The sequence below is a fragment of the Lepidothrix coronata genome, unplaced genomic scaffold, assembly GCF_001604755.1.
Source record: "Lepidothrix coronata isolate B3197 unplaced genomic scaffold, Lepidothrix_coronata-1.0 Scaffold39, whole genome shotgun sequence".
NCBI lineage: Eukaryota > Metazoa > Chordata > Aves > Passeriformes > Pipridae > Lepidothrix > Lepidothrix coronata.
The window spans coordinates 5,138,852-5,150,730 of record NW_016690219.1 but is presented as its reverse complement, the minus strand read 5'-3'; the positions used below and the strand labels follow the sequence as shown (position 1 = coordinate 5,150,730).

General features: G+C 41.4%; 1 protein-coding gene across 1 annotated transcript in view; it reads left to right on the top strand.

Annotated features, from left to right (window-relative positions):
* CDC5L (cell division cycle 5 like) overlaps positions 1-11,879 on the top strand; it is a 29,407-nt gene that overhangs the window by 9,095 nt on the left and 8,433 nt on the right. Inside the window, exons 8-12 of the mRNA XM_017812989.1 lie at positions 282-444; positions 1,497-1,661; positions 3,192-3,272; positions 3,607-3,852; positions 6,568-6,765. Of these exons, the coding sequence (XP_017668478.1) occupies positions 282-444; positions 1,497-1,661; positions 3,192-3,272; positions 3,607-3,852; positions 6,568-6,765 (853 nt within the window). The remainder of the gene's footprint in view (positions 1-281; positions 445-1,496; positions 1,662-3,191; positions 3,273-3,606; positions 3,853-6,567; positions 6,766-11,879) is intronic.

Sequence of the window (11,879 nt, the reverse complement as noted above, 5' to 3'; positions counted from 1 at the left end):
CTCAAAAGCAGCACTGGGAGTTTGTGTTGGTGTAGTTCCTGAAGCTTCTCTCAACATAATGATGTGTCTGCATTTTAGCTTGACAGGTCCTTGGTTACCCCTTGGCAGGTTTAAACAATGTGTTTTTTGGATTCTTCTAATTGCACATTACGGTTTCACTGCCTCCCAAGAAAAAACTCTAAATGGAGTGTATTGACTGTGTTTATGTAACATTTTCCAGCATTCAGACTTCAAGTAGAGCTCTTTAGGGAAAAAAGTACTGACTAACTACACTTTTCTAGAACACCCTCTCAGGGATCAGAGAGTTTAACTCCTCGAGGAGGGCTGACTCCCAAACCTGCGCTTGGCACAACTCCTGGAAGAACTCCACTGCGGGATAAACTGAACATCAACCCAGAGGAGGGAATGGCAGATTACAGTGACCCATCTTATGCAAAACAAATGGTAAGAAGTACTTAGGCAGTGGAAATCAGTGCTCTGTAATTTGCAGGGGTTTTAATTTTCATCTGCTGAACAGAATTTTATTTTGTAATAAAAGCAAGTGTTATTTCTTCCACCTGTCTACAGGTCTGTCCTCACCACATGATAAAATCAAATCTTTATGTGAAAGAACAAAAATCTTGCCCCTAAGAGTGGCTTTCGGTGTGCTCAGTAAAGCTCTCTAAAGCTGTTTGTCGAAGAAGACATAGTTAAGTTTCCATCCTACTTGTATCTTCGAAGCCGAGCAGAAAATATATATCGAGCAAAGATTGGTTGTTCTTGCAATCCTGCACAGCCCTCAAATCCCTTGTCATTTTGGCTTCCCCATTTACCTACAGGGCCTTTTCATCAGTCTGTCGTGTTGACAACACTGAGCTAAAGGAGTTTAATTTTTGCCATTAGGAGCACTTGGATTTGAGATGTGCAGTAATCTGAGTCCCATCCAGATTCTTTCATCACCTTTGGCAACAGATGTTTCCATTCTTGGAGATGCAGCCAGATGGACCCTGCCAATTAGACATGGTATAAAAGGGTCTATCCCTAATAGGGAGCACCTTGGGAACTCCTTTTATGTGGCTGGTTCTGCAGCCTCAGCTGTGGCTTTGGATATCTCCCACCTGAGCTATTGACAGTTCTCTTTTTGGCCTAGGTGAGGATATCCAGTCCAGGTTTTTGGCTAGTTTTCACAAAAATAACTCATGTTCAGAATTTCAGATTTCCTCTTGACTTGAAGCGAGTCCCTTCCAACTCAGAATATTCTGAGAATATCTGAGAAGTTTTATTGGATGTCTGTGATTCTGTCCTAGCCTTTTTATAGTAAAAAGGCTTTTTGTTGCTAAAAGGAAAACTGGGACTTCAGTTTCCTGATGGACTCTGCTGGTGCTTTCTGGCTTTGCAGCAGACTAAGATGGACAGGTGGTATTAGTAGTGAGTGTACTGTTCTGTCTGCTGATGTAGGTGACTGTATTGCACCTCAGTGCTTCCAGAAGCATCACATCTTCCTGCTGTTCCAACAGGAGAGAGAGTCTCGTGAGCACCTGCGCATGGGACTCATGGCCCTCCCTGCCCCAAAGAACGACTTTGAGATTGTGTTACCTGAAAATGCAGAAAAAGAGCTTGAAGAACATGAAGTAGATGAAACCTTTGTAGAAGATGCTGCCGATATAGAAGCCCGCAAACAGGTTGGTGTGTGTGAGGTGTGGATACAGCCTTCTGTTTAAAATAAAATGTGTTCTTTGTATGGTTCCTGTAGCTCAGTGGAAGATTCTTCTACAGGATAACAAAGGGGAATGTGCCTGTTTCCTTTGCTGCCATCGGAATATACGTACACAGAATAAATCAGTTTTCTCTCTAAATCCTGTTCTTAATTTGTTAATGTTACATATCACATAACATTTTCCATGATGAAATGTCTTTGAGTTTTGTTCCCCAGAAGGTAAAAATGTGATAGAGGCACATGCTTGATTTTAAGCACATGAGAATTGTGTTTTGGGGTTTTTTTTCCAGTTTTAGCTTATCCTCTCAAGGCTAAAAGTTAAATGCAAATTCAGGCAGGCTGGTGGCACACAGATAGAAATGTGCCATGCAGTGAATTGGTACCTTTGACTTGTACCACAGGATTACCCACACAGCCAAGTTGTGAATGTGTCCCTGTTGTTTTGTTTTGTTTTAAGAATCAAGGAAGGCTAAGAATCAATATTTGATTTTATTTAAGAATCAAGGATAAAGTACTAGCTTAAATTCTGCCAGTTAAATGGTTGTACTGGCCAGTACTTAGAGACACTTCAAATTTTTATAACAACAGTCCCTTTTCCATTTATTGCTTATCCTAATTTTTGTGATGCAAACACCTTCAAATAAATGGTTTTTTTGAGTCCAGAGAGGTTTTTGCCAATGTCTGTGCCTTGACAAGGGAACAAAATATTTTAAAAAATCCTATGCTTTGTTATCTTTGAATAGGATAAACATTTCCCAGAATTTGATCCCTAGCATGCCCCGTTTGGGGAGGAACATGTTATATACATGTATGTGTATGTCTTGTGCATAAAAAGTCTGAATAAATATTAGTAATTTATATTTTTATAACAGAGGAAAGAATTTGAGTTGTACCATCATACAGGAGAGGCTTTCTGCCTTTCAAGTGAAGATGTGATGTGCTGGGATTAGAACATGGAAGATCTTGGTCATTGTTCCTGAAGTTTTGTACAACACTGACTTTTCCTGTAATTCATTGCCTAAAAGTGTATTGTAAAGAGAACTTATGTTTTTACACTTTGACAAGTATTGCTTTAGTGAAAAACTTACATACTTAAAAGTCATTGAAGATGACAAGTAGAGTCCTGGCTGTAAATTTAAGAGTCTTTCTTTTCCTGATGGATTTCATGTCTGGAGAGTTAGAGCAGCTGTCAAACTTGATGTGGAGAAATGTGTAAAGAATGATGGAGTTGAGGCTGAAAGAGAGCTTGATGGCTGGAAATGAGTTTGGAAGATCTTTTTTTTTTAGAGTTAGTCTGCTGTGCTCTTCCCATTCACTTTAGAGGCAGTAAATTATGTTGTCATCACATTATTTAGCTCTGGCTTCATAACATGAAGTCTTTATTTTTTAAGGAATCTTCACTGCATTAATCAATTAGTTTTTATATCACATACATTTCTAGGAAGCATCTGATTGTGTTACAGTAGCTGGAATAACTCTTGGCTTGTTTGTGTAGGCCCTCCGGGAAGCAGAGCGTGCCAAGGAGCTGAAGAGAATGCACAAAGCTGTGCAGAAGAATCTACCACGGCCCTCAGAAGTAAGTGGAAACAAAATTCACTCTTAAAGAAAGAAAAAAAAAAAGAAATAAAGGTTTTAACCGTTATAGGAGAAAATACAGTCTAAGTAGATCATGAGAAAGTGAAATCTTTATTTAAGTGTGCTGATTTCAGCTTGAAGGGAAACTCACAGCAAAGTTGTCATCTCCACAAATGTTCAGATTGCTGTATGTGTATCACACCACAGGGGATTTTGGCACCTGTTCTCCAGGGTCTAGCTGATACATAAAATATATACTTGGGTGGAGATCTATGAACTTAATGTGATCTTTGGTGTATATGATGTTTATTAACTTTCTTTTTATTCCTGGGCAGGTTAATGAAACAATACTGAGACCCTTGAATGTGGAACCACCTCTAACAGACTTGCAGAAAAGTGAAGAGCTAATAAAGAAAGAGATGATTACTATGCTCCATTTTGATCTTTTACACCACCCATTTGGAGAACAGCTTAGTGGTAAGAAAGGGAAAGGCCCAGGATTTGGAAGCAACAATGCAGAGCACATGGCTTACTTGGAACAAAATCCTTATGAGAAGTTCTCTAAAGAGGATCTCAAGAAGGTGAGAACTATGTGGCCTAAAGAGACCTAATATCTCCTTACTGACATCATACTGTAATCTCACAAAAAAAGGAGAATCCAAGGCTGCACGGAATTCATTTAGGAGATCTCCAGAGGGTTGTATGAAGAGCTGTAATCATAGAATCGTTGAGATTGGAAAAGATCTCTAAAATAATCAAATTCAATCATCCAGCACTGCCAAGCATTAAGTAAGGATAAATTATGAAGTTATTAAGTGAGGATAATTTAGGTGCACGTTCTCTTTTCTGTGAGGTGATGTTAATCTGTATTTGCCCATAGACATTGTTATTTAGATACAATTTTGAATATGCTTTTCATTTTAAGTAAGGGTAGGAGCTGTAATACCCCAACAGTTACCAAATTCTACTTCTTTGTTTCTGTTTAGGGTTAAATCATTGAGGCTTTAAAGGTGTGCTGTCCACCATCTGCTGCCTCTGTATTTTATTAATCCAGAATTGCAAAGCACTTTTTTTAAAGCAGTGCAGACTAAATAGGACAGTGGTATCAGCTTGTAACTTGGAGCAGGAAATCAAGTTGTTTAATTATGCTTGTCAGGCTTGATCCAGGAGAGCTGTGCTGGTGCAGAGCCTGCTGGGCTGTGGCAGCTGATCTGACAGCATACCTGGTGCAGAAGTGCTGAGCAGGCACAATGGTTGCTGGCTGGAGTGAGCGGGTGTTCTGGGCACTCTGTCCTGTTTTGCATTGTGATCCCAAGTTAAACAGCAGCCCTGGACCAGGGTTCCGGTTCGGAGTGTTCAGTTATTTAAGCAGCTACAGATGTTGCCTTTTGCTGCCAAGTGACAGGCAGGCAGTTCAGGCACACAGGGCTGTGGTTTGGGTCTTTCAAAAGAGCCTCACCTGTGAAGCTGTGCCAGTGACCTTTGACCAAATGCTTACAGGAGTAAAAGTGAGTGGAAAGGACAAACGCACTTGCCACCAAGTCATCTGTTTTATGCAGAGTCCTGCTTTCTGAGACCTGTGCTCTGACAGTAGGTCTGGTGTCTCTATGCCTAAATCCCTTATTATTTTCAAGTGACTCTAAAGATACACAAGCAGTCTCCTTGACCATATCTGACCAGTGAATCGAGCCTAAAATGACAAACACTGAACAGTATGTACTTCCAATTCGCTGTTAAAAGAAAAATTTTACTTGAAGATTTCTTACTAGGAGAAGTTAAAGATGGAAAATACAGTTAGATCATGAATTTCACTGCCCTGCCAGTGTCAGATTGTTCCCTTAGGAATGCTCTCCAATTGCTTTCTCTGGTTGTTTTGAAGTTCAGTAAGGCTTTCTATCACTTCCCTTAGAAACTATTACATGGTCCAGTAGCTTTTGTCTGGAAACTTTCTTCAGAGTCCCTGGAAATTCTGTCTCCTAACTGATGGGCAGAAGTTCTTTTGCATCCTTGCTCCTGCTTACTCTTTAACATTCGGCATAATATTCCCTCTTTGTCTAAAATCCAGTTCAAACCAGGAATTTTTCCTATCTCTCTGCTCTCATCTGGGGCTTGTTTATTTTTCTTAACTTCCATTTGTTTTTAGAACAACTTCCTCCTAAAATCCCTATACAGAATGCTCTTTTCTTTTCCTGATGTGTAGTGTCTTTTGGGAAGGATTAGCAGTGGTGCTGAGCACAGTGTGCTGAGCTCTTAGGGATGGGGAACTCATCAGTGTCACAACTAAATAGCCTTAAGTAGTTCCTCACAGTGTACTAATAGAGGCTAATTGAAAGAGAACCTTTATAAGATTCACCTTTGTCAGGTGTGGTTAGATGATTCCTATTTTATCTGTGTTGACCATCAAGGACAAGGAATTAATTTTCCTTTCCCTGAGATCATCTGATCTGGTGATGCCTGAATTACTTCCTGGGCAATATGCTGTTATAAAATATAATGTCTGCTTGAAGATACTGACTGCTGATATGGAAATTTGTGATGCACATGCAAATCCTGTTGAAAGAGAGGACATGGCCATGCACTTAGAACCAATGAAATCCAGATCAGCAAATATATTTTAGCTTTTTGATTACAAATAAATTCAGATGGACCTGGATGCATGTGTAGTTTTGTGGGCCAGGCTCTTTGTCAGAAATAGTAAGAGTTGTGAGAACAACTCAAATCGTTTCAGTTCACTGTAAGTTACTTTTTAAGCTGGAAAGAGCAGAGTGTTCATATCTCACTAGTTCTCTAGCCACAGAATGTGTTCAGAGGAGTGTTTCCTGCAGTGGAGCTTACACAGCTCACCCCTTACTGTTTAGACTTGACTTTCCAGGTTGTGTGGACAAGGGCAAGCAAAAGGAAATGAAAAGTGATTTTTGTTTCATAGAACAGCTGCTTCTGTCTGTACAGTTCTCCCTCCCCTCAAGGTGCTTGCTTTTATCTCTGTTCTTCTGCAGCAAGATGAAGTATCTTGCTGTGCCACAGCTTTCATTAGCCACGGCAGAGTGATGTCAGGCTTGGCCAAATTATATAAAATGAGGGATAGTTGCACTGTGAGCAGCCTCCCAGCCTGGGTTTCATTTATAATCCACAGCATCTGTCTTTGATTTCATAGTTAGCTTAACCTGGTGGTGAGCTTTTAGTATGAAAGGAAAAGCTGCCCCCATGAGTTGCACATTGAAGGATTGAAAAGAAGAAGAATTTTCTTGTATCCTGTGTACTGTAACTGCAATTTATTTCTCATCCTTTCCCAACAGGCACAAGATCTACTGGCACAAGAGATGGAAGTGGTAAAGCAAGGAATGGGGCACGGAGAGCTGTCAAGTGAAGCTTATAACCAGGTGTGGGAAGAATGTTACAGCCAAGTGTTGTACCTGCCTGGACAGAGCCGATACACAAGGGCCAACTTGGCCAGCAAAAAAGACAGGATAGAGTCACTTGAAAAGAGACTTGAGGTCAGTGTCCCTTTTTTCCTGTTTTTTGCACCTGCTTTTGGGGTTTTTTTTTAGAGTTTCTCTCCTTGTGTTTCGTTTCTTTTTTCTATGTAAGAGTTAGAGGTTACTGTATAAATCAGTCAGGTGTTTTGGTGGGATTCCTTTGAAAAGGTCATTGAAGGTGTAGCACAGCTCATCTCACCCACTTTAATCCTCATCTGGAGAGAAAGTCAGGTTCTGCTCTCTCGTAATTCCATGTGGACTCTTTTATTGTTTTCCTAATCTCCACTGTTAACAGATGAGATACCTGATCTTTCTACCTTTGCACTTTGTTCCTAATAGTGACCGATATGAGATATTTCAGATAAAGATGCTTAAAACCAACATTTCTGGATCAAAGCTCCTCTCAAGTTCTCTTTCCAACTTAACATTTGGTTTCTGATTGACTATGAAATACATGAAGGTCCAGATAGTCCTGAATTCCTGCCAGACTGGCATCCTTTGGCAATTCCAGTGATTCCCTCCAAAAAGAAAACGATGGGTGTTTGTGATCCCATTCCACTTTATCAGACCCTTTCCCTGTACCCTCTCTAGAGCTTCACTCAAACACTCCACACAAAAACCCACAAAATAGCATTTATGATAACAAGTGAGCTGATTTGAAATGGTTTCTTCCCACAGAACATGTGTTTGTTCTGACTTGCAGTAAGTCATTAAATGTTTTCCAAAATACCATTTTAGCCTAAAAGTCTCTTTAAATTCTGCAGGCGTCAGATTATTTTGTTCCACGGTAAAAGGAAACTTTACCAAAAAAGTTTTTCTGTATTTAACATCAACATAGCTACTGTTGCTAGAAGTAACCCCCCCCAACATCTGCCGCCACAGAAATAACATGAGAGAGGCCAGAAAGGCTGAATTTTCACTTGATTCATACACATGAAACACGGTGTGAAGGTGTTTTGTGAAGCCTGTCAGTCAAGAATGTCATCCAGGTATAGACTCTGTAGTTGTTTGTCAACCTCTCAGGCCAGGAGCAGTTCACCTGTGTGCAGAGTGGTAGTAAGGGTTTAGTAGGAACGGCAGAGCCCTTGTTGTACTGCTGCTCCCCCAGCAGAGAGCACCATTGCCTTGCCCAACGCTGCCCAGCTCTCACTCTGCTCTGATTCCCCAAAACTGCTGTCAGAGCACAGCCTGGCTGTGCATGGCAGTGTGGCCAGGTGGGCACCATGCCAGGAATCAGAGGGCTGCACCTAATTTGTGTACAAATGCTTTTGAAATTTAAATATCTCAGGCCCAAAACGACATTAGAAGGGCGTTACTAAAGTTGCAAAGTCAAACAGTCCAAGTTAGGGAATGCACAGCCTTAATTTGCCTATGCATGTGCTTTATGAGACAGTCTTTAATTTTGTGATTGCAGCCCTAGTTTTTCCACAGACTCATTTGCTGCACAGGGTGGATGGTACTTGCTTAATGAGTAGCTCTTGAATATTTTGTTTTCTCTTTATTGTTTGGTGTGTGGCCCTGTGCCTTTATGCTGTGTACTGTTTCTCCAGTCTAAATTGGTTACTTCTGTGTGGGCTTTTTTATGCTGTTGATCTCTGTCCATCTTTTCCCAATATTTGAATGAGTAGTTGGTGGTGGAATGCTTATTAAGGATACTGAAGCAAAGTAAGTTAGGTCAAGTCATCTGTTCATCAGATTCCTGTATGTTTGTTCTAAGTGTTCGTTGCTCTATAGTCACAAGACAGTCATCCAGGAAGCAAAATACAAATCAGAGGTCTTGCCAAAAAAAAGTAAAATTGGTTTTTATTTGCTGCCAACATTTGCATGGGACTCTGTGGAATGCACTGAACAAAATCCAGGGAGCTGTGTCCCATCAGGTCAGGGAGGCAATCCTGCCCCTCTGCTCAGCCCTGGTGAGGCACATCTGCAGTGCTGTGTCCAGTTCTGGGCTCCTCATCACAAGAGAGACTTGGAGCTCCAGGAGCAGGTCCAGCCAAGGGTGACAAAGATGATGAAGGGACTGGAGCATCTTCTGATGAGGAAAGTCTGGGGGAGCTGGGGCTGTTCAACCTTGAGAGGAGGCTGAGAGGGGACTTCATCCATGTCTGTCAGTGTCTGCAGGGAGGGGTCAGAGGATGGACCAGGTTCTGCTCGGGGATGCCCAGCAATGGGACAAGAGGCCGTGGACAGAAACTGATGCTCAGGAAGTTCCACCTGAATGTGAGGGAAAACTTCTTTCCTGTGCAGTGACTGAGCACTGGAACAGGTTGCCCAGAGAGTCTGTAGAGTCTTCCTCACTGGAGATATTCCAGAACCATCTGGCCACAATCCTGTGCCAAGTGCCCTGCTTGAGCAGGGAGGTTGGACCAGGTGACCCCCTGTGGTCCCCTCCAGCCTGACTCATTCTGTGATTCTGTGACAACAATCAGTCACTGCAATCATGGGATTCTCTCCCTAATGTAGCTGCATCACTTGGGAGCTCAGAGTGCTGCTGGATGAGGCTGATGGCTTGGTGCACTTTACACACAATCCTGCTCTCCTGTTTTACTGTGTTCCAAAATCCCATCCCCCAGTTCAGTCAGGCACCGGGGCCAGCAGAGCTCTCTGTGCCCCATGGCTGCAGGTGCAGCACTGCCTCTCACAACTCACTGTTTCCTGAGTGCAGGTGGACTCTTTGCAAAGTTAAATTTGAGCTGAAAATTTCTCCCAAGTGTGTGCAAAATGCAGTTTAGTGCAGCTCTGTGGCCTGACCTATTTAAAAGGCCCATTCCTAAAAGCAAGATATGCATATACAGTTTTTTAAGCGTAGGTCACCTGCTGAATTGTTTTTTAAATAATGAATAAAAACCATAGCAGTTTAATGAACAAATGAATATGCAGTAAAAAAGCACAGCAATTTTTTTTCCCCTAACCCATTCTCAGCAATGGGAAAAGCCACGTTCATTTTAATGTTTTTCCAAGGAAAATTGTCTGAAAGCAATATCAGTTGAAATAGATATTTTAATGGGAAGTATCAGACAAGCTTAATGAAAAGCAGGGACATTAGCTCAGCTTTCAGTACCCTAAGATACTTGCTTTACTCTTAACTTCCTTTGAGAGAAGAGTAGAAACTGTAAAATAGTTTGCCAGCAACAGCAACTGATATTGGTCAGCTCTGGGGCTGCTGCTTCTGCTTTATGTTGTATTAAGATCACCAGGGAAGAAAAAGCCATGAGAGTTTATTGATATTTGGCACAGCTGCACCTCGGGTAGTCACTGTCTTAACACTTCCATATGGGACTGCTGACACCCTGCAGGTCCCGTGCAAAAAATTCCGGCTCTTTCTGGGCCTGTTCATCACTCAGAGATTCCTGGCTGGATTGATGGTGTGGACACACAGTCGTCTTCCCTTAATTGGCCTGTTCTCACTGCCTCAGTGATTCCATGGTGGCAGCCTGGTGTATGTTGACACGACATTTATCTTTCTGGAATGGACGGTGATACCACAAACACACTTGGGCTGTTACTGATGAACCTGAGGAGGGAAAGCAGAGCGGTTGTGGAGAGCTTCTGTTTGGCTGGGTTATCCTGTCCAGGCACCCCCAGCAATAGTTCCAATGATGGACTGTCCTGCTGTGTGTTAGTAATACTTTCCACTTCTCTGCTTTGAGGGTTTTGGACTCTTTGAATGTGTTACTTACTGTGGATAAAGTGTGTTACAAGACTAGTATGTGAACTCTTTTGCATTACAGAGGGGGAGTTTCAGGTCCATGCAAGTGAATCTCTGTGACCTCACTATGTGTCTGTGGTACAGCTTAGATTTGTGGAATTTTCTGGTGTTTCTAGTAGCTTTGGGAAGTCCAGCATATTTTTTCAAGGCTAGGCTACACTGTAGAACAAGTCATTTCAGAAATGGGAGTTTGCTGATGCTTACTACTGTAAGTTGCATTTACTACTTCATTTCTCTGCTATAGCTTTTATTCCCTTCTCTTCCAAACAATATATTTACAAAGAAAAGCATTCCTGCTAAGGTGTGTGTTACACTAGGGACCTTATAAGATGAAATGAGATAGCAGAGGCATCTATTTAACAAAATAGTTGCTTCCCTTTGTAGTTCATAACTTAGGAACTTCCTGCCAGCATTATTTTTTCTTTGAAGACAGTTCATAAACTTGGCTTGCAGCATACAAATATTTTTATTAAAATTGTGGTAGTTAATGTTATCATTTCATTTGATGGTTAAATTATAAACACTATTGAAAGCCCACAGGGGAAGGCTCAAGGTACATTGTCTGTGCAAAATTTAGTAAATTATCTATTCTTTGCAGTATCCAAGATATATCAAGGTGATAATTTACCAGTGTCCATTTTTGCTTTTGATTGCAGCCCAAGTCCTCTGAATTAATTCAAATTGAAAACCACTTGCTTAGCTGGAGTTTTATGGTTTACATGCTACATTCTGCTGCAGAGTGTATCACTTACTAGATTATTGGAGATTGTATTTTAATTTCTCTGTAGTTTACATGCTTCTACAGTTTGCAGTTTCTTTTGCATTTTCAGATATGCTATTACTGAGAAAACACCTGGAGAAAATAGGAGATTTTATAAGACTAGGAATAGAGAAAATACTCACAAAACTAAAATATGGTGGAAATCCTGAGAGTCTTGCTTTTATGCTCACGTATTTTATTTTGTGCTAATGTGTTGCCTTTGTGGAATAGGCTTTTTTTAATAAGGTCTCTTGGGAGAGTAACTGGAACCAGAGGATCACAGCAAAGGGTTATCAGTGGTCTTCACTGCCAAGTTGTTCATAATCTGATAATTTACAATGCTTAGAAATAAAGTTCAGCATTGACAAAGCTCTTCATTGCAAAGGGTCTTTGCACACCATCACTGTCCAAAATTGACTGCTGCAAGCTCACCATGAGGCTTCTGCTGGGTATTGAGAGGGAACCAGGCTGTTTGCTGACTTGTTTAATGCCTGAGCTTCTGCAGGATTGTCAGCTTCTGCTCTGGAGGAGACCAATGCAGGCAGTCTGGGTTTGCAGGGGTGGTTTTTGAAGGCAATTACACTGTACTTGCTGCCCTGTTACCTCACAGACACAGCAGTAACCTGTGTTTGCTTACAGGTAATCGGAGCTCTTGGCCTCGGT